The 23,564-nt window shown below is 43.3% G+C and overlaps 1 protein-coding gene across 5 annotated transcripts in view; it reads right to left on the reverse strand.

The window, feature by feature from the left end:
* The window catches only part of LOC124554746 (protein ST7 homolog), a 176,783-nt gene that overhangs the window by 129,241 nt on the left and 23,978 nt on the right, over nucleotides 1-23,564 (reverse strand). For all 5 annotated transcript variants that reach the window (XR_006968428.1, XR_006968429.1, XM_047128392.1 and 2 more), the window contains exon 2: nucleotides 19,404-19,487. Coding sequence is in view for 3 of the 5 variants with exons in the window: in XM_047128392.1 (XP_046984348.1) it covers nucleotides 19,404-19,487 (84 nt within the window). In the remaining 2 variants the exon portion in view is untranslated. The remainder of the gene's footprint in view (nucleotides 1-19,403; nucleotides 19,488-23,564) is intronic.

Consider the following 23,564-nt stretch of genomic DNA (forward strand, 5'->3'; position numbering starts at 1 on the left):
TGTGTGCAAAAATGTTCAAAAACCGACAGGGATGCATTTCAAAGTCATATGAATAATCAATAGACTAACGTGCGATGAATGCTAGTTGCTTTGTGAAACAAGGTTTTTTTTCCCCTCAAGAATATGAATTTGCCCCCCCCCCCCCCACCCTCCTCTAGATCTGGACCTGCTGTGCATGCATTAATCTGACAGCTTGGGAGCTCCAGTAAAATTTTTCCCGGTAGCATCTAGCTGCTTGCTGCGACTGCTTACACAGCCAACAGCGGGAGAAGTTACTATTCAACTGCACATGCGCTTGAGCCCGCTCGTTTCTGCTAAAATGAATCTAATGTAAACAGTTGTGACGTCACGCTCATAGGAGGCAATTTGTTGGTGGTGGTTGTTGGGATGTTTAAGGGGGACTAAACAGCTAAGGTCATCAGTCCCCCATTCCAAAAACAGGCGAGACAAAAATTTGTGGAGCAGGTAAGACCCCAAGGGGAAGGAGACTCCCCCCCCCCCCCCCACGCACTACACGAACACAAATGCGGCAACGAACACTACAGACAAGAAGAGTACAGATGAACACCAGACAGAAAGAAACAGAAGAAAAGAAGATGGCCGGAGACTGGTTGACTGACCACGAGAACAAAAAAAAGGGAAAGAGTCAACCAGCCAACTACACACTAAAATCTGCAACCAAATATGAGAGACTCGAGGACAAGAGACACAGAAGGGGAAAGGTGCAGGACCTCCCTAAAGGGAACCATAAAAAGGACTACCATGGATAAAATTTAAAATGTCGTCAGCCATGGAGGCATCGTCGCATAAAACCAAAGGCAAAGTGCCCGGGCGATTAAAAGACTGCCGGAGGGTGCACAGTTGGGGACACTCCAACAGAATGTGGGCGACCGTCAGCCGGGACCCACACCGACACAGGGGGGGATCTTCCTGATGCAAAAGATGGCCGTGCGTCAGGTAGGTACGGCCGATGCGGAGCCGACACAGGACGACAGAGTCCCTGCGAGAAGCCCGCAGGGAGGACCGCCACACATCGGTCGTCTCCTTAACAGCCCGCAGTTTATTCGGAGATGTCATGCCATGCCACTCAGCAGTCCACATCCCAAACACCCTACGGCGCAACACTAACTGCTGATCACGAGCCGGGAGGCCGATCTCCAAAGCTGGGGCGTCGATCGCCCCTTTGGCCAGCCTGTCAACACGTTCGTTCCCCGGGATACCAACGTGACCTGGCGTCCAAACAAAGACCACCGAACGACCAGAACGGGTATTGGCAGAAACAGACTCCTGAATAGAGGACACCAGAGGAGAAGAGGTATAGCAGCGGTCAATGGCCTGGAGGCTGCTCAGGGAGTCACTGCAGATGACGATGGACGTACCTGAGCAGGAATGCATATGCTCAAGAGCACGCAATATGGCCACCAGCTCTGCAGTAAAAATACTGCAGCCAGCCGGCAAGGAGCGCTGTTCAACATGGGCAGCGTGAGCAAAAGCGTAGGCAGTGCGACCATCAACCAGGGAACCATCAGTGTAGACAGTCTCACAGCCCAAAAATGAGGCGAGGAGCGCAAGAAAATGGCGACGGAGGGCCACAGGCAGAACCGAGTCCTTGGGTCCCTGTGCCAAGTCCAGACGGACGGACGGCCGGGGCAAACACCAGGGAGGCGTAGGTGCACGGACTCGGAAGGGAGGCAGAAAAGGGAATGACCCCAGTTCCGACAGCAGGGACTGGACGCGGACAGCTATGGAAAGCCCAGACCTAGGTCACCGTTCGGGCAGATGGAGGACCATGGCAGGGAAAAGCAGGCAACTATTGGGATGGCCCGGCGAGCAATGCATGTGGACAGCATAGTCGGCGAGCAGTCGATGGCGGCGAATCCGCAGCGGGGGAACCCCGGCCTCCACCAGTAGACTATCCACGGGGCTCGTACAAAAAGCGCCAGTTGCAAGCCGAACCCCACAGTGGTGTATGGGGTCTAACAACGTCAACACTGAGGGTGATGCAGACCCATAGGCCAGGCTCCCATAATCAAGCCTGGACTGCACAAGGGCTCTGTACAATCGCAACAGCGTGCAGCGATCCGCACCCCAAGATGTGTGGCTCAGGTAGCGGAGGGCGTTGAGGTGCCGCCAGCACTTTTGCTTCAGCTGAGTAATATGAGGAACCCATGTGAGCCGGGCATCAAAGACGAGTCCTAAGAAGCGGCAAGTGTCCACCACATCAAGCAGGTGGCCGTCGAGGTAAAGTTCAGGATGAGGGCGGACCGTCCGACACCTGCAGAAGTGCATAACTCGAGTCTTGGCTGCAGAGAACTGAAAACCATGAGTCAGAGCCCATGATGCTGCCTTGCGAACGGCTACTTGCAGCCTGCATTCGGCGACTCGGCGTAGTCGTGGAGCTAAAGGAAATGCAGAAGTCGTTGCATACAAAGAAGGAGACACCGACGACCCCACGGCTGCAGCCAGACCATTAATGGCCACTAGAAATAAGGAGACGCTCAACACCGAGCCCTGCGGGACCCCATTTTCCTGTGTATAAGATGAACTAGAGGCGGCACCGACTTGCAGCCGGAAAGAGCGACGCAATAGAAAGGTTTGAAGAAAAGCTGGGAGCCGACCACGAAGACCCCACGCATGCAACGTAGCAAGGATGTGATGCCTCCATGTGGTGTCATACGCCTTCCGCAGATCAAAAAATACAGCAATGAGATGCTGAGGTCGGGCAAAGGCCGTACGGATAGCAGATTCCAGCCGCACCAAATTGTCCGCAGCAGACTGGCCCCGACGAAAGCCACCCTGGGATGGAGCGAGGAGACCGCGCGACTCAAGGACCCAACACAAACGCCGCCCCACAATACGTTCGAGCAATTTGCACAAAACGTTGGTGAGGGTAATGGGACGATAGCTGTCCACCACCAGTGGGTCCGCACCGGGCTTCAAGATGGGGACAATAAGACACTCTCGCCATTGCGACGGGAACACGCCCTCGCTCCAAATGCCGTTAAAGATGGTGAGGATGCGTCTCTGGCAGTCCCTGGAGAGATGCTTCAGCATATGCGCGTGGATGCAGTCTGGTCCTGGTGCTGTATCACGGCGATCGGTGAGGGCAGCGAGGAATTCCCTCTCACTGAAAGTATTTTTCAGAACGACGCGTGTGGAATGATAACGGCGTCTGCTCGGCTCGCTCCTTTAGAGAGCGAAAGGCGGGGGGATAAGTTGCAGTCGCAGAGCTCTTAGCAAAGTGCGCAGCAAGGCGTTCAGCAATGGCGGCAGCGTCCGTGCAGACAGCGCCGTCCAAGGAGATCCCAGGGACACCCATAGGGGTCTGGTATCCATAAATCCGCCGGATCCGGGACCACATGAGCGAGGGGGAGACACGGGAGCCCAAGGATGAGACATACCTCTCCCAGCACTCCTGCTTACGCCGTGCAATAAGACGACGGGCCAAGGCACGGAGCCTCTTAAAGGCGATGAGGGTCTCTAGAGACGGGTGCTGCCTATGACGCTGGAGAGCCTGCCTACGGTCGCGAATAGCCTCAGCAATCTCCGGCATCCACCAGGGTACAGCCTTCCTCCGAGGGAGTCCAGAAGAGCGGGGGATGGCAGCCTCGGCCGCCGAAATGATTGACGTGGTTAAGACACGGACCACCTCGTCAATGTCACCCTGTGGTGGAGACTCAATGGTTGCAGCGGAAGTAAAAGCCAGCCAGTCAGCCCTGTGGAGAGCCCAGCGGGGCAGGCGCCCAGAAGAATGACACTGGGGCAGTGACAAATAGATGGGAAAATGGTCACTACCACACAGGTCAGGATGCACCCTCCAGTGGAGGGATGGGACAAGTCCGGGGCTGCAAAGAGAGAGATTGATGGCCGAGAACGAGCCATGGGCCACACTGAAATGCGTGGGAGCACTGGTGTTCAAGAGGCTAAGGTCAAGCTGAGCCAACAAATGCTCCACGGCATGACCGCGGTCATCGGAGGCAGTCCCACCCCATAGAGGGCTGTGGGCACTGAAATCGCCCAGTAACAAGAAAGGTGGCGGCAATTGGGCTATCAGTGCAGCCAGGACATGCAGCGCGACATCACCATCCAGTGGAAGGTAAAGACTGCAGACGGTAATAGCCTGCGGCGTCCACACCCTAACAGCGACAGCCTCTAAAGCCGTTTGTAGAGGGACAGACTCGCTGTGAAGAGAGTTAAGGACATATATGCAGACGCCACCAGACACCCTTTCATAAGCTGCTCGGTTCTTATAATAACCCCGATAGCCACGGAGGGCGGGGGTTCGCATTGCTGGAAACCAAGTTTCCTGCAGAGCAATGGAGAGGAAAGGATGAAGGCTGATAAGTTGGCGGAGCTCAGCTAGATGGTGGAAGAAACCGCTGCAGTTCCACTGGAGGATGGTGTTGTCCATGGCTGGGAAAGGCGTGACGGGACTGGGAAGGCAGATTACGCCACTGGGTCACCTGCTGCCTCCGTTTGAGCACCTGCGCCAGTGCTTTCCATGGCGTCGGAGGGACCGGCGAGATCGAGGTCCTCAGCGGACACCAGAATCTCCACCTCATCCTTAGACGCAGAGCTTGTAGGAAGCGATGGGATGGGTGCCACCGCAATGTCGTTAGCCTTGGGGACTTTCTTCTTCTTCTGCTTCTCTCGCTGTGCCTTCGGTGGTTCAGGCTGGGAGGACGTCACTGGGTCAGTCTCAGGGACAGACGACAACCGTGTGTCCCTACGACCAGGGGCCGGCGGTTGTTTGAGCCACTTGCGGCTGTCGGCTTTGGTACCGGTTGGAACTTGCGAAGGGAGGTCCCCAAGGGACCCCTTCCTGGCGAGAGGAGCCGAAGAAGTCTTACGCTTCTCCAGCTGGGAAGGGGGAACTGACTGATGTCCCCGATGGTTGGGGGGGCGTTGCTCCCGAAGTAGATGGAGCAGGAGCAACAGGGAGTGGAGTGCCCCCCACCAGCAAGGGGGCAGGTGTGGTTCTCTGGCTCTGAGAGCTAACGGTGTGTGGCGCAGCTATAGGAACTGTAACAGGAGCGACAGTGGCGGCATAAGTGGACGTCATTCGTACTGGATGAAGTGGTTCAAACTTACGCTTAGCCTCAGTGTAGGTCAGCCTATCCAGGGTTTTGTATTCCATTATTTTCCGCTCCTTCTGGAGAATCTTACAGTCCGGCGAGCAAGGGGGATGGTGCTCCCCACAGTTGACACAGATGGGAGGCGGGGCACATGGAGTATCAGGATGGGACGGTCGACCACAATCACGACAAATGAGGCTGGAAGCACAGCGAGAAGACATATGGCCGAACTTCCAACACTTGAAGCACCACATCGGGGGAGGGATATAGGGCTTGACATCACAACGGTATACCATCACCTTGACTTTCTCAGGTAACGTGTCACCCTCGAAGGCCAAGATGTAGTTTCAGCTCTCTGAGACTGCAGGCGTGTGTGCAAGTTGCATTTGTGTGACTGTGTATGTGTGTCTACTGTTGACCAAGGCTTAATGGCCAAAAGCTATGAGTGTGTGAATCTTTTTATTGTGCCTATTGCGACTCAGCATCTCCACTATATGGTAAGTAGCAACTTTCCTTCTCTCGTATTGTATACAATGTATTCTATTTCATGTTAAAATGTATAAAAAAGAAATTAATGTGTTACAATCAGTGTCAGGGTGTATACGTGGACAAGGAAAAAAAATTCCCGGATTTCCCAGTTAAAAATACACTTTCTCCCGGGTGACAGTATTTTTTCCCTTATCAATTCTTTGAATGGTTATGGTTTTATACGCGGACGTACAATTTCCTGGCACTTTAGAAAATGAAACTCAGGGAAAAAGACACGTTTTGGAAACATCTGTGATGTGCAGCAACATGTACGCTGGGTATTTTCGTATTACGAAAGTATACACTGGAATTCCACCAAACACTGCACGTTACTTCCCGAATCATTGAAATCGAGATTTTGATGCGCTTTTGCAGGCCATTCGTAGCTCATGCCACGTGATCTCGCCAGCCGATGACAGCGGATATTCAGAGCATAGGACACATGATGTAGTCAGCCAACAGCAACATCACTGTTAAGTAGCACGAACACACAAACAGGGAAAGTTAATAGTTTAAATTAATATACATAGTGTTGCTACAAGAAAAGCAAAGTTTTCACATAAAATATTGTTCTCAACCTGCAAGAGAAGCTAAGCTTTCGCATATACTGTTGACCTTTTTTGCGCGTGTTACACTTTAAGATATATCCCACAAATGCGCCAGTAAAATTTTTAATAATGACATAAATGTCTGATCTTCAGGGTTCGAAATTCTTCTACATGGCGCGTCATCAAAGAGTTGATTTTTGAATGAGAGTCAAAGGCTCTGTGATTTAATAAATTCATGGTACATTCTTGCACATAGTTCAACTTACATAAAAGGATATTTACTTTGAAAGTAACGCTTTTCAAATCACTATTCCCAATATTTTCCCGCAACCTGTTAGAAATAGGTTCACTTCAACAGTTGCCAGAAAGCGCAGATAACAGGCGACATCGCACTTGGGTAGCTATCATGACGTAGGAAGCCCGTATGTACGTATGTTTAAAACATTGGAAGATCACACATTATGTCATAAAAGAAACAAGACATCAGAGGATACGGCAAGAGCATCGGAATTTTGTGAACAATATTAAAATTTGCACACTTAAGGTGCATACTTAAAGTGCACATTCGTATGTCCGGATTCCCAATTAAGTGGACCTCGACCTGATATTAAGCTTTTCAGTGTGGTTTTCAGGATGTAAATTTTCTTGGAGCACCAGAACTGTATTATATCATGTTTGGTTCTTTATTATGACATAATGCCATACGTGCTAGAAAATGTAAACGTGCACTTGAAATGCAGCGAACAGTTGAAACTAGCCAGTACTGTGGAATTAAACATTTCATTTCAAATACATTGACTGCCTCTGCGGAAAAGGTTGACAGAAGTTAAATTTCTTTAGCTAACACACAAAAATTACTTCATTGTTTCACAAGACGATTAATGCTTGACTGTCAGAAAGGTGGAAATAAAATAAAATCTGAAACTAATGACATATTTTAGCCTTCCTTTAATTATGTGAATGTGTTTTAATTCACTTGATAGCTACCGGCCACAGATATCCGTTTTGTTTTCATTTGACGTGAGAGTAAACGAAGGGGAAACAGCAAAATCACTAAATGTAAACAAGGGTCACGTGTAGACTACCCACTATAACTCAGACTGCTCTGCGCATCAGCCCCGGATCTACGACATTTGCGAACCGAGTCAATACTAAAAAAAAATCGAATTTTTAAAATACGTTAATCTTGTAGCGCACATCTTTCTGAAAAGTCTGAAAGATAAAACATATGGCCGGCCGGAGCGGCCAAGTGGTTCTAGGCGCTACAGTCTGGAGCCATGCGACCGCTACGGACGCAGGTTCGAATCCTGCCTCGGGCATGGATGTGTGTGGTGTCCTTAGGTTAGTTAGGTTTAAGTAGTTCTAAGTTCTAGGGGACTGATGACCTCAGAAGATAAGTCCCATAGTGCTCAGAGCCATTTTTTCAAAATTTCATTTTCTTGGATACACCGAGAAGATAATACATAATCTTTCTCACCTGTTATTCCTGTTAGTCATTTATTTCCATTCTGGTAGTCTGAATCTATTTCGCTAGTAATTATAACAATGCTGATCATTCACAAAGGTAATCAACCACATAATCAGACAGCGACTGGCATTCATTCGTTCGGCTTTACTCCCTCAGCTCGTACTGCCCTGCCCCCTTTTGTCTGCGGAAAGTTTATTTCTAGATGCGACGAGGATTCTCCTGACAGAGACATCACGTACACTATATATGCATTCAAAAGTCAACTTATGATTCATTCAGAAATCAACTTAAAATGTGTTCAAAAACCAGCAGGGAAGCGTTTCCAAATAATATGAATAATCGATAGACAAACGTGCACTGGATGCTAGGCGCTTTGTTAAACAAGTTTTTTTTCCTCAAGAATACGAATTTGGCGTCCTCTTTTCCCAGTAGCATCTAGCTGCTTGCACAGCCAACAGCCACATTCCTGTAGCCAGAAGCCGGAAAATCTACTACTCAAATGTGAGCATGAGCCCGCCCGTAACTGCTAAAACAAATCGAATATAAACAGTTGCGACTTCACGCTCATTGGAGGCAATTTGCACTGCACTACACTGCATAGTCTTCCTAAAACCTTTGACACATTCTCAATTGGCAGACGCTTGCATGAGCACTGTGTGTCGTTGTTGTATATGGCGCATTTCCTTTGCAATTTAAGTTATTTTCGTTTTTTCTCTCGTTTATGTTTTATTGTTGAAGTATTATTCCGCAGTAGCGGGATACAGTAATATCCTTTGTTAGAGTATCGGTTCTTACCAGTCAAAATTCCAAAAATTTAACTGAAAACTCGAACAATGAAAAATTCCCAGAATTCTAAAAATATCCCAGGTTTTTCCCGGTTTTCTCCCGGATGAAAAAATTCCCGGGTTTTTCCCCGATCTCCCGGTTGTCCCGGGTAGTATACACCCTGAGTGTGTACTAACAGTTAAAATAACTCCTCTCTTAGAAATATTTGGAATCAAAAATTTTTTGGTATGCTTAAAATTAATATTATTAATTATAGAATCTAACGTGAATTATTAAATTTATTTCTGGATCGGTTTATAAAATGATGCCATGTCTTGGTGATGGTTATTCTTTTATCATGAAAGTTTGGAAACTCTTTTGCTTTGTAAACTCTTTGGAATAACGTGAGTACTGCAGAATGTAAGTAGCAGTGGGCATGCCTCTGATGGAAAAACACTTAACTTGCCAACAACAATGTAATTTTTGGTGTGAGAAAAATGGAGATTCTGAAGTCAGTGTGGTATAGAAAAACTCGATAAAATAAAAAGATATTCACAGCAACAGGCAAATCTTCATCAGTTATTTCGTCTTCTGTGTAGTCAGTGTGGTATAGAAAAATTGGATAAAATATAAAAATATTCACAGTAACAGGCAAATCTTCATCAGTTATTTTATCTTCAGAAATCCTCAATGTTAAATCAAAATTTCAAGTGCAAGAATGTACCCCTAGTCTTGGAGCCTACAACAACGAGATAATCAAGATAAGTAAAAAGTTCTTCTTTTGTACATCTTAACGCCTCTTGAAGTTTTCTACACTTTTTGCAGAGACATAGAACTGTAATGGTGATTAGTATAACATCTGAGTCATTCTGTACTGTCTACAACCACAGAGAACTAAAACACAGCTTGACGCCATCACAGTTTCACTCCTGTATGCAGCCATTCATGTACCAACAATCAGATGACCAAAACTCTCCCGCCACCTCTGATCTGAGAGTGAGCTGCTACAGTATATCGCGACCCACTTTGGGTTACAATATATAAAACTGTGTCAGGTTCGGGGGTCCAGCCTTCGATTCCCGGCTGAGTAGCTTTATTAAGAACTAAGGTGCCTTGGAGCACGGAAGATACGATTTTCTCTTCAGAGAACTAGCAAGCCTTATCTCAGAACGAACAAGCTTGAGCTTTTAAAGTAGCTCAAGTACAGTGCCCAGGCAAAACATTCCTTTGTAGTGCACAGCAGTGGCAAGGTAAGAAGAAGAAGAAGAAGAAGAAGAAGATGATGATGATGATGATGATGATGATGAAAAGAAGTCACCATCCTGTGATGAAGAATTACAAGACTGCTGCAAGCAGCCTGCATCAGTAAACTAATCAGGATACCTTTACAGCAGTTACGACAACCGAGGTCGGGACCATTGACACTCGAATCAGCGGCACTTGTGCGCTGACCGCACCAGATTCAAACCTCACCCCTGCACGAGATGTCAACACAGCACTGCCACCTGATCAAGAAACATTGAGCGAATCACAAAACAGTGTGGAAACACAGTCTACAGCTGGGAGAAATATTGAAAAACATCTAATATGAATGTGGGAGGTAGTGAGGCTTTGCTCGGGACGTAGTCTTGTCTGACACATTTAAGTTAATTCTGAGGGCTTTTAATAAAAATAAAGGTGAACTTAGAGAATTCATACACAACTGTCACCTATCATTCAAACTAACACCACAGCTTAGTCACAGTGTGCTATTAAAATTTGTTACAACTAGGATTGTGGTGCAGCTACTACTTGCATGCGGTTTGACATCAACTTGGGCATATGTGAAAGGGATTTTATTGTAGAACTATGAGTCAAAACAAACTTTGGATTACCAGGATTGTTTACTATTCTCTAGTAGACAGAGAAGGGCTGAAAGTGTGGCTGAAACATACCAACACCGATTTTGAGAAGCCATATAGGGAGTGATGAGGGGGTCATACCTTCCAGATAGCCATATTCTAATTGGGAAGCTGGCGCGAACAGTGTTCATACAGGGATTCAAGGATGAGAGGAGTAAAAAGAGTCATGATAGCACAAGGAGAAGATTTAACATTAGCACAAGCAATGGATCTAGCATCAGCAGTAGTAGTGCCCATCACCTCTTGTAAAGAAAAGTTTGGTGAATCTAGTATCATGAGAGATTTCTGTTTTATGTGTAAGAGAGGCGGCCACCATGTGAGGAACTGCACTATGGAAAAACTTGTCATGAAATTAGATGCCACGCACCTGAGTTGCGGTGGAGCAGAAAAATGGGCACACCATCCTCCATCACTGCCAAGAAAGATAGAGGAAATACTATGTAGAGGTCGTCGCAGGAAAATGGGAAACAAGCAAGCAACAGTGTACCATCGATGCTATCTTCAAGGCATACAGGACCATGTGATCAGGTGAGACCAAAAACCGGGAAACAAAAGAATGGTATAAATAGGCAGTTGAACAGCGCTGCAAAATTGTACTCAGTAGACAGCAAGGGCAGGAATGATTTTATAAATATAAGATGCACACAGGGAAGCCTGGGAACAACAAGTTTCATTGTAGATAGTGCCACTCAGGTGAGCATAACAAAAGAACCAGCATTGAAGAGTATGGTGGGCAGTAGCATAGATGAAAGAATAAAACTTAAAGGGATCACTAAAGAAGTAACAGAACCAAGATGTTAACACTGATAGTTGACAATGTGTGTGGAACACAAGTTTCAGATGTTCCACATGAAGGAATTTTAGGCATAGACATCTGCAAGTGTTTAAGAGAAATAAATCTTGAGTACTGGGAGAGAACCACATTGAGAGAAATGAGTTGCGAGGGCAAATGCAAAGCCAGAGGTGTCAGTAGGAACACAGGTAGGATTGGACTCAGAGCTGAGAGAGAAGAGAGACCTTCAAAGTGAGGAACCAGAAGAGATAAAAAGTGATACAATGGCACATCTATGGGAAACAAGGAACAAAGGTGAGCAACAGGTGGAAAGGAAAGTGTGTCTGTGTGAAGTTATACAAATAGGCCCACAACAAGAAAAGATTTTAAGAATAAAGTGCAGAACACAGATCTGACCAAAGAAATAGTAGAGAAGCAGCAGTTGCAAATGGGAAATGTATTTTCCTGCAGCCTTGGTGATCGAGCAGAGAGGCACGTGTGTCACAAGTATTTTGACTACCACAGAAGAAGAAGAAGAAGAAGTTATATTAAAATGTTCCAAATCGACAACAGAAGCCTTGCTTGGCATGGGAGAAGATGAGGAATGCTGCATACATAGTATACATTCAGTGGACCGAGAGACAAGGTCACGAATTAGCAGATTAATGGATATGGCTTGAGTGGATCACTTAAACAAAGAAGAAAGGACTTCAGTTATTGAATTGTATATTGGATATCATGAAGTATTTCATCTGCCTGCAGACAGATTAACGTACACAGAGATGGTGAAGCATAAAATTAAGTTGAAACTAGAAGCGCAACAAAAAGTAATAAATATCCGATCATATCAACTACCAGAGGCAAAAAAGGAAGGTCTCCAGAATGAAATAAATGCAATGTTAAGGGAGGATATCATTATGCCAAGCACAGGTGGGTGTAATTTTCCATTATTGATGATTCTGAAACACGTGAATGCTTCAGGGAAACGAAACTGGAGAATAGTTGCAAACTATCGGAGATTAAATGACATTTGCATTAATACTGTATTTCTACTACCCAGTATTGATGAAATTTTACACTGCTTAGGAAAAGCGGATGATAGGGAGAAAACAGCATTATCTACCCCATAAGGACATTACAAATACAAATGATTACTGATGGGAATAATAGATAGTGGAGCTACTTTTCAGAGACTGATGAACACAGTATTAAATGGACTTCAGGGACACGTGATGTTTGTATATTTAGATGATGTGGTCATATTCAGAGCTATGTTACAAGAGTATGGTGCGAGACTAAGGGAAGCATTCGAGAGGTTCCAATTTCACAATTTGAAATTGCAAGTTGACAAGTGTGAACTATTATGGAAACAAGTAACTTACCTACAGCATGTAATTATGACAGATGGATTAAAACCTAACATGATAAGACTGTATCCAAGACCCAGTACCACGAAGCAATTAAAGAGCTTTCTAGGGACCATATCATTTTATCAAAGACTTCAGACAGACAGTGAAACTGTTATACGAATTACTGTAGAAAGAAGCAACATATGAGTGGTTGACTCAGCTGGAAGCAGCTTTCCAAGCAATGAAAGCAAAAATAGTTCACCCCTGATCTCACAGTATACTGATTTTATGAAGCAGTTCATAACTGCAACGGACACTAGCAAGCAGTTGATTGGTGCCTAACTGAGCCAAGGAGAATTAGGACAGGGCTTACCCATTGCCTTTGGATCCAGAACATTGAACCACACCAAGAGAGGACATAATATGATTGAGCGAGAGCTCTTAACCATAGTGTGGGGCAGTGAAGCACTACTGGCCTTATGTGTATGGAAGAAGACTCATTGTATGTACTGATCACAAACCTTTAAAATGGTTGGCGCATGTGAGTGATCCATCATTAAGATGAATGAAATCTGGATTAAATTGGCAGAATATGATTTTGAGATAATATACAAAACACTGATCGTAAAACGCAATAATAAATGGATTGTCATAGATACCAAAAGAGCCAACTGCAGTCATTAGGGATGTGGAAGAGATCAGCAAGAAAGAACAAGATGACCAGCAACCCGTGGTTAGTAAAGAGGAGAAGTGAACTATTCTGAAGAAATTTCATGATTTACTAGTAGTTGGACACCAAGATATCAGCCACATATATGACCATACTAAAAAGTATAGGCCATGGAAAGGTCTGAAGAAAGACATACAAGAGCTAATTGTGATATCAGCATGGTTGAACCACTTCAGATAACAGATAAAGGGAACAGATAAATCACAATGTACAGGATGCCCTCACAAAATTCACTACAGCAGAGCCTATAGTGCAACAGGATGCTGACACAACAGCGCAGATCTTGTTTCTCATTTACTGAGGGTCAAGAAGATTCAATCTTGTGCACACCTTCCCCAAATGAATAGAGCATTCAAAAGGATGAATTGCATGCTAACAGAATATCTACTCCATTATGTGGAGATGACATAGGAAAACTGGGATGAATGGCTGCATTTTGCCACTTTTGTATACAGCAGCACACTGCATTCATCAAGAGGGTTCACCTTATTTGAGTTATTTTTTTGAGAGAATATGCAACATAACCAGGATCCTACAGTGGGATCTGGCCAAAGTACAATACAACCATGATGATTAGGTAATGGAACTAAAGGAAGGGATGTGCCAAATGCATCAAGTGGCAAGAAAATTTAATAAGGAATGTAAAGAGAAGAATAAAGACTATTATGATTGTACTCAAAACCCCAAGGAATTCAAGAAAGAAGACAAGCTATTATTACACAACAAGTGTGAGGAGAGAGCAAAGCAGTTAACAAGCCCACAGAGGGGATCTTTCCATATTGTAAGGACTCACAGAATAAATGTAGTATTCCAATGAACAAATAAGTAGTTCATAACACTACACACAAACAGATTAAGGCAGATAATGACTTTAGACATGTGGGGCTGTGATAAAGTTGAGTTTAAACAAAGAGGGTCTTGCTTGTATAAATTCTAAAGGCATAGGTGAGGGGGACAATGTCATCAGTCCAGGCTGACACCAGTCTCTTTGCCACTACAGCCTAGCCCTGGCTGCAGTAGCAAACAGCAAGAAAGGACAAAGATGGAATACATCAGTGAGAAGTGTAAAAGTTAGAAACTCAGACACCTCAGATGCATCATCCAGTGCACAAAGTGGAAAGAGGAGAAGTATTATGACCATGTGTATGTGGATTGTGATCTAACTCATGGGAAAATCTCACGAGATGTGCACCCCCTAAGTGAAATTGTTCCTAATCCCAGCACTTCATCACCAGACGTACAAGATCACAGAGGAAGATGGGAGAAGACGTGATTACTTCTTGTACGTATTTATGGGGGTATTAGATGTATCAATGGAAAAATCTATGTATGTATATTTATATGTAAAAAGAAAAGAGAAACCCATGCCTTTATGTATGTATATGTATGCACCAATGTAAATTGTATAAGAAAAATTGTAAAATTAGTGTCTAAGATTTGAGGGCGAATCTTCCCCCAGTAACAGAGGTGTAATGACCGAATCATGGAACACCGCCAGAAAAAAAGAAAAATTATCCAAATATGAATATTAGCCATAAACCTTGTATTGTAGCTACAGGCACACAGCGTAAGCCACTTTCGTCAATCCATTAAGAGAATATATGTATTAAGAAATCGCTGATTTCACACTCTCTGATTGCAAATTAGAGGTAAAAAGTGATGCGGTTACATATTGTCTATAAGCAAAGAGCCTCAAATGCTCTATACAGAGGTCCTCAAATGCCAAGCAAGACAGAATTTGGCAGAGTTTGAGAGTTCCAGTGAACAGAAGAGATCCAGCGACAGCTGCCTCATATGAACGAGCCTACAGCAGGTGCTATTTAAACGAGCAATCAGACTCAATTAACTTCGTGCACTACGAAGGACTTGCAAAGCTTGCCTGTATGTACCTCTGGGCTAGGGTTATTGGTTTCCAACATACATATGCCTACATGTACCTATGTCTGTATGTCAATTACATTGTGAGAAGTACTTGAACATAAGTGTTCAATTATAACTAAAGTGATAGGTGGGATTGGCCAGTTTTTCTGGCAATTGATAGGAGAATCTAGCAAGCCTCATCTATGTTTTTGTAAGCCAGCATATGTGTTCTTCTGCATGTGCATTGCTAACATGTGAAGAAGCAATAAAAAGCAGACCAGTAAGCCAATGCAGAGACTCATTTCACTATCGCCACCATATCTCCTTCCTTAGTCTAAAACATCCAAGACATTCTATACTGTCTCCAACCAAAGACATCTGAAAAATTCCAGCTTCACCACACTGTTGTTTCACTCTTGAATGTAGCTGCTCATGTACCAACAAACAGATGACCAAAAATCCTGCGTCACCTCTGATCTGAGAGTGAGCTCATAAAATAAGTATGTTGTGTCCTGCGTAGGGGTTACAACATCCTGTATTCGTCCGGAACTCAAACTAACCTCCCACGAGGTCTTGACTCATTAAACTTAGGCTTCTGTAATACCCACACATTTCAGCACTTGCTTCCTTTAGAAATGCAACTATTTTCATTCCTCCTGAATTCTGAGGATATTTCACCTGTCTCATGTGTCTTGCATACAAGGTGGAATAGCTCTGTCATGTTATGATCTCTATAGGATCTCCATAACTCAGAGGGAATGTTGTCGACACCCGGTGCCTTGTTTTGACACAGGACTTCCAGTGCTGTCAAATTATTCTTACAGTATATCTCCAACACATCTTTACGTACTTCCTCTTCCTTTTCTATAATATTACCTTCATTTCCCTTCTTTTCTTACTACTGGTTTGCCATCTGAGCTATTGATATTAATATAGCTGCTCCTTTTTTCTCCAACGATTTCTTCAGTTTTCTATAGGCAGCATCTATTTTTCATATAGTCATGTGTGCTTCCACAGCTTGACATTTCTCTTCTAGCCATTCCTATTTTAGCAATTTTTACTTTCCATCAATTTTATTTTTTAGACACCTATATTTCCTTTTGTCTACTTCATTTGGCACATTTTTATATTTTCTCTCCTCATCAGTTAAGTTCAATATTTCATGTGTTACCAAAGGATTTCTATTGGACCTAGTATTTTTATCTTTTCAATCTTCTTCTGCCTTCACTTTATAAACTGCAGACCTAGTAAGTGCATAAAAACTTGCACTACTGTGCTGGTTGTTGGCTTTGTGTCTGTATCGGCTATGATATTGTGTTCGCTGCATTGTCCATAAGAGCCTACCCACATCCTTCTTATTCAATTATCAGACCTACTAATGCATTAGCCCATATGACTGTTTTCATAATCTTGTACTCACAAGACCAGAAGTTATATCCTTCCCGCTGCCACACTTCACTAATTCCCATTATATCTAACTCCAACTAATACATTTTTCTTTTTAGGTTCCCCGGCCTATGTACACAATTAAGGGAGGTTATATTCCAATGGATATTGTGCAAGCTTAACATGAAGACACTCTTCCATCCTGCATGTAAAATTAGGAACATCCAGAGCTCCATAAAAGATATCTTAGGACTAAGGACAAATGGCATGCACAGCATCATGTGTGTTTCTGCCAATACATCAGACACATCATCAGCCAGACACAACACTGCATATCGCAGAGCTGCATGGGACAGGTGAGGAATGTCCTACTCAGGTACACAGAGAAGTCAGTGGTAGCAGAGCACAGCATCATTGAGGGATATATGTCAATTCTGAAGACACAAAGATGCCATGTCATAGAAATATGACAACAAGAAAATCAACATACACAATCTGTAATGTGTAAATAACAGTCCTACAAGATTCAGACATCTCATCTGAGGATAAGTAAGAAACTTGTCAAAACATTACTCTGAAATCACTTTATTACGTGGCTCATTTCCCAAGAAGAGCTTATCAGTGTAATTCACAAAGAAACCTTGCATTTGAATATATCACTGGTACTGTTTTGGAACTGTACCATAGGGATCTGTAAGCTCCTAAAGCCAGGTGTATTTCTACTGTATTTATAAGTAACTGGTGACTTTTAGTCAAATATTCAAGACAGTCCGTAGCCCTCAATAATAGCTGATGGATAAGTCTGGGAATATACTTATACAACTGCACCTTAGTAGCCTACAGAGAACTATCATCACTGAGTTATAAGGTTAATGACTGAATAAATGAGAGAAAATAATTAAATACTTTTCATCACAAACATTCACTTACATTCTTTCCAAATTGCAAATTCTGACTGGTCTGTACACATTTTACATTTGTCATCAGATTAATGTACGGTACATAGTGAATAAAATATCCATCCCTCTCCCCTTTGTTCAAAAGCAAGTGACTCCAGCTTTGACTTGACCAGTGATGCAAGTGACTAAAAATTTTCTAGGTGGCAGCACGGTCCATTCACCGTGACTAAGATATGAAAAGCAGAAATTTAAGTCCGCTCAAAGTAATGCCTTTTGATTCATATTATGTTTCAACATGGTACTTCTTGTCTGTCTGGAGTGTCACGCACCTTACTAGCACTGACAGGACTGCTTACAAGAGTTGACATGTGTAAATGGAAGACTTTAATATAATCAAGCCTGATAATAAAAAACTGGCCATGCTCTGCAATAGAAATTTTTGTAAGCATTAGCCTGGTTTGTAAGTATTAGCCTGGAACGATTACTGTAATAAGTTGAGAAAGTAAATGACAATGACAATACCATAGCTTTAATTACTGTCCTCATAACACATATCGTATAACAACACTATAGCACCACTGTTATACCTTCCCTTCATATAATGTGATCCAATAGTTCTTCAGATGTCACAAATTATTACAAACAAAATGAACAAAAGTTTTATTTAAATGGAAGTTTCTTACAACTGTCACCATAGTACAGTAACACAGTGATAATCCAGCAATCGATATGACAGACCCAATAGTGGTGGACACATCAAAAATTTATCCTATTTTTAACTCAGCATGTTGGCTTTGGCTGTATTACTGGACGCCTCCAAGAAACATGGGAATTGACAATGACAAATTTAGCTACTGAAGAAGAAATGACAGGCGATGTGATATACGAAAGTGCTTTCAACCCACAAGACACACCAGAAACAAAGTGACAGGAAGGAAAATCTAAAACTCTCATATCTTGAGCTCAAGCTTCAGCCGCCTTAAAAACTTCTGTGAAATTCACTGGAAGTAGCCAACAATACAATGTGTCTGAATTTATGATTTAACAGAGACTTACAGTATTTGACTTTTAATTCAATTTTGTTTTTACAAGAAAGTAATAATCCTACATACTTTTAATTTTTTACAACCTAATCTCTCCTGATATGTTTAATGAATAACAGTTACTTGTTTTTATAACAACGAAGCAATCAATTTTTGACAATATAATGTAACTGCATAGATAAAAAATCTACTCACCAAGCGGTGGCATAACACACACATGTACTTAGATCTCCCTTCCCTTTCAACACATCTGCCTGAAGAAGGAGCCACTGACTGCGAAAGCTTGCCTAACTGTCGTCTTCTATTACGTGCGTGTTCTGCCGCTACTTGGCGAGTACATTTTTATCTATCCAATTACATTACTGTTACTTGTTTTTGTATGATAACAACATTTTTTTAAAAAAATGATCTTCAGAGTCCAGCATATTCATAATTCAGCACTGACAGGTTCCAGAGCATGTCGAATTATCTACTTGTACTGTATTTAAGGAACGACAAGATTTTCTACCTGGACTGTTACCTGATTTATTTACGTCACAATCGAGATTTTGGCATGTGTGCCACTGGCAAGTGATAACTCAACATGAGGTATGTTAATACATATTCTTTACTGTTATAGACATCATTCTAATATAAATCATATATTCACATATTTAACTTTGTCTCTATAATTGCACAAACTGTCATACATTGTACCTGGTGCACGGACTGTGGTAAAAAGGGGAAGTTTCAACACTGAGTTTGATAGAAATTATTATACAAACTGTTACGACCTCCATTTATACTGACTATGGGAAATCTGTTTGTTCTCACACAGGTGAAGTGAAATATGTGAACATGGTTGGACACAACAGCAATGTCCACTAAACATTAAACAATATGTATGGACAGTCTTCTTGTTGAGTGATCACTTGAAATTGGCAAACATGCCAAAATTTATATTGGAAGATTCATTAACAGTAAAGGTGGAAAATCATGTTGTTTTTGAAATACTGTGGAACTGTGAGTGCAAGTAAACAGAAAATAATAGTAGCTATGTAAGAGTGACACAAAAATTTAAAACCTAAACATCAGCTCACCAAAATCAGTCCAGATATTAGTGATGATGTTCCAGTCAAGGCTACATAGAACTTTGGTGTCAAAGTACTCAGGAACATTGTCACCTGCGAACAGGACAGACAATACAATTATTGCAACAATAAAAAGTACATCTACATCAATATAGCCTATTTCAACCGTATTCCAGTTATTAGACAATTCATACAAACTTCATCTACTACACTGATGACTTTATATTCACTTTTAGGGATATATTTATTCAGACCAATACTCAGTTAGCCACAACACTAACTAGTAAAATGAGAGAACTGTCAAGAATAGTTAGTACTTCAACTATGTCAACAATTTTCATGCATTATCAAACACTTCGCTTTATGGTTTCATGGTGAGCAAAACCTTTGGTCCATTGTCAGTAATACTAAATTGAACGGAAATTACAGCTCTTGTAATAATGGAACTAAAAAAGCTTAGTACTTTATTAATTTTGACTGGAAGTTGGTTCTTAATTACTGTAGTTCTATATCATTATTAATTTTTTTATTAATAAGCATTCCCATTAATTTTGCTAATAAAACTAAAAGCAATCTCTCTCACTCACTCACACACACACACACACACACACACACACACACACACACACAGTCTGTCTGTCCACATTTTTTTTATTAATTTTTTCTGAATACCTTATACTTCCCAAACAAATTTAGTCATATGTTGAACTCCCTCTGCTTACAAAGTATACTCTGTGATTTGATGGAGAAACAACAGCAAAGTTAGAAAGGCAACTTAGGAATATCAGCTCTATTATTACGAAAATGTGTGTCCAACTTACTTCGGAAGACACTGGAGATATCACAGTAAAGGAGAATATGGTTGCAGCACTTGCAGACTGAACAAAAAAGTGCAAAATACTAAATGTATAAGGTAGAAGATCTTTTCAATCCTATTTACCATATATTCATGTAAATAAACTGGTAGGATAATCCACCCGGCTTTTCTGCTGGATTCTAAAATCCACACAATTCAATATTTTGGCAATCCATCTGTCTGACATTTCCAGGAAAACGCTACTGCTGAGTCCCCAATGAAAATCTGCTGTGTCCCATTTTCATTGGGGACGCAGGAGCAGCAGCATTCTCCTGAAGAGATGGATGGATGACTCAAATGTCAAATAATGTTGACTTTAGGATATAGAACCAAGCCACAAGGAGATTATCAAGAATTATTACACTAGGAAAGCCCAAGAAGTCACAAACTGGTAAGATGCTCTCCAAGGCTGGGCTGTCAGTCTTATGATCCCTAACTTCTTTTTTTGTATGTATAGCCACAAACAAATGTATGAACTTATCTCTCAAAAGTTTGGGTCTCAAAAGATTTTTGAGGATGATGACATATTTTGCCACAGATTTCTTTATATGTATCATTGGGCTCTGTGATCATCTTTCTTATTGTCCTAATTCCACATGCACTGGCACACTGTGTTTCCCACTCTCCTGTTGTTTTACATAGAGAAAGGTATCCACAATGTCTTGCATCATTTTCTCAGCTAGATAAATCTGCGTGGTAGTCTGTTCTGCACTCTGGAAATCAGAGCAGAGGTGGCACTAATTTCAATGATCAGTCTTCAACTGCATTGTGATTAAAAGTGAAAAGTGGTGATTGTTACCCACTTCTACAGATTCTGAAGAGTTAACTGCCAAAGTTCTGTAGTTCCCATGCTGGAAGATGCGAAAATAAAAGTTCTCCAAAATTAGAGAACAATGGGAATAAGTCTCTATTGTATATACTATGGTATTTACTGCATCAGAATTACGCCTGAAATAATTTTCTGAGCTACATCATTCCACAGAATGAATGTGTCTGGAATGGGACTGCCAACTTTGTCACAGAAAAAACTATGTTACAAAATATTTTAGAAATTCTGGCAACAGTCTACAAAGCTGACTTGTGATGTTGTCTCTGGATATCATATTGTCATTTACCATCACAAACTTTCTGTGTTGAACAAGGCCCTTGTGATGTGATATTTCCATTGGACAGACTCTTCTGTTTTGTTATCAAGAGATGGAATGGTACCTTCCAAACTCAGACTGGAAACAGATGAGGGGTGACCTTGTTCCAGTCTTTCCTGCACACTTGATAACAGTAACACAGTAATCACCTACTTGAGCATACAAATCTTTCTTGCCTTTATGAGGTAGATCATAATTTCATTAATAACACTGCAGAGGATGACTTTGAACCTTACATTCAGATGATGTAACATGATATACAGAGTAAGGAAAAAAAAAGGTTTGCTGAGCTTCTTGCAGAAAATTTGCAGGGGGGGGGGGGGGGGGGGGGGCATCAGCACACAAATCAACATCCCCGTGGTTGCAGGCATCAGAGAGATACCTTTCTTAGGTTAGAATCAGTGTTCAGGCACCCTGTTGAATCAGTGTTCAGGCACCCTGTTATGAAAGGTGTTAAAATAACAGAAGAGCCCCAGAAAATTCTTGAGAATGCGCAGAGAAGTAAGGTTAGCTTATTTCATCATAATACACTCCTGGAAATGGAAAAAAGAACACATTGACACCGGTGTCTCAGACCCACCATACTTGCTCCGGACACTGCGAGAGGGCTGTACAATCAATGATCACACGCACGGCACAGCGGACACACCAGGAACCGCGGTGTTGGCCGTCGAATGGCGCTCGCAGCGCAGCATTTGTGCACCGCCGCCGTCAGTGTCAGCCAGTTTGCCGTGGCATACGGAGCTCCATCGCAGTCTTTAACACTGGTAGCATGCCGCGACAGCGTGGACGTGAACCGTATGTGCAGTTGACGGACTTTGAGCGAGGGCGTATAGTGGGCATGCGGGAGGCCGGGTGGACGTACCGCCGAATTGCTCAACACGTGGGGCGTGAGGTCTCCACAGTACATCGATGTTGTCGCCAGTGGTCGGCGGAAGATACACGTGCCCGTCGACCTGGGACCGGACCGCAGCAACGCACGGATGCACGCGAAGACCGTAGGATCCTACGCAGTGCCGTAGGGGACCGCACCGCCACTTCCCAGCAAATTAGGGACACTGTTGCTCCTGGGGTATCGGCGAGGACCATTCTCAACCGTCTCCATGAAGCTGGGCTACGGTCCCGCACACCGTTAGGCCGTCTTCCGCTCACGCCCCAACATCGTGCAGCCCGCCTCCAGTGGTGTCGCGACAGGCGTGAATGGAGAGACGAATGGAGACGTGTCGTCTTCAGCGATGAGAGTCGCTTCTGCCTTGGTGCCAATGATGGTCGTATGCGTGTTTGGCGCCGTGCAGGTGAGCGCCACAATCAGGACTGCATACGACCAAGGCACACAGGGCCAACACCCGGCATCATGGTGTGGGGAGCGATCTCCTACACTGGCCGTACACCACTGGTGATCGTCGAGGGGACACTGAATAGTGCACGGTACATCCAAACCGTCATCGAACCCATCGTTCTACCATTCCTAGACCGGAAAGGGAACTTGCTGTTCCAACAGGACAATGCACGTCCGCATGTATCCCGTGCCACCCAACGTGCTCTAGAAGGTGTAAGTCAACTACCCTGGCCAGCAAGATCTCCGGATCTGTCCCCCATTGAGCATGTTTGGGACTGGATGAAGCGTCGTCTCACGCGGTCTGCACGTCCAGCACGAACGCTGGTCCAACTGAGGCGCCAGGTGGAAATGGCATGGCAAGCCGTTCCACAGGACTACATCCAGCATCTCTACGATCGTCTCCATGGGAGAATAGCAGCCTGCATTGCTGCGAAAGGTGGATATACAGTGTACTAGTGCCGACATTGTGCATGCTCTGTTGCCTGTGTCTATGTGCCTGTGGTTCTGTCAGTGTGATCATGTGATGTATCTGACCCCAGGAATGTGTCAATAAAGTTTCCCCTTCCTGGGACAATGAATTCACGGTGTTCTTATTTCAATTTCCAGGAGTGTATTAGAAGATTGAGTAATAAAGTAGAAGAGCTTCTTGTCTGTTTGTGTACTTTAGATGCTCTGAAAATGTAAACATCCTGTGTCTATATTAGCACCACTGGATTAGAATAGTTAATTATATTAAGACAGAACCCAAGTTCAAAAACATTGAGGCAAGTTGATTTTGTAGTAATCAACACACAGAAGTGTGTGCTTGTGAAGTAATACTGAAAAACAGT

This window comes from Schistocerca americana, chromosome X (assembly GCF_021461395.2).
Source record: "Schistocerca americana isolate TAMUIC-IGC-003095 chromosome X, iqSchAmer2.1, whole genome shotgun sequence".
NCBI classification, from domain to species: Eukaryota; Metazoa; Arthropoda; class Insecta; order Orthoptera; family Acrididae; genus Schistocerca; species Schistocerca americana.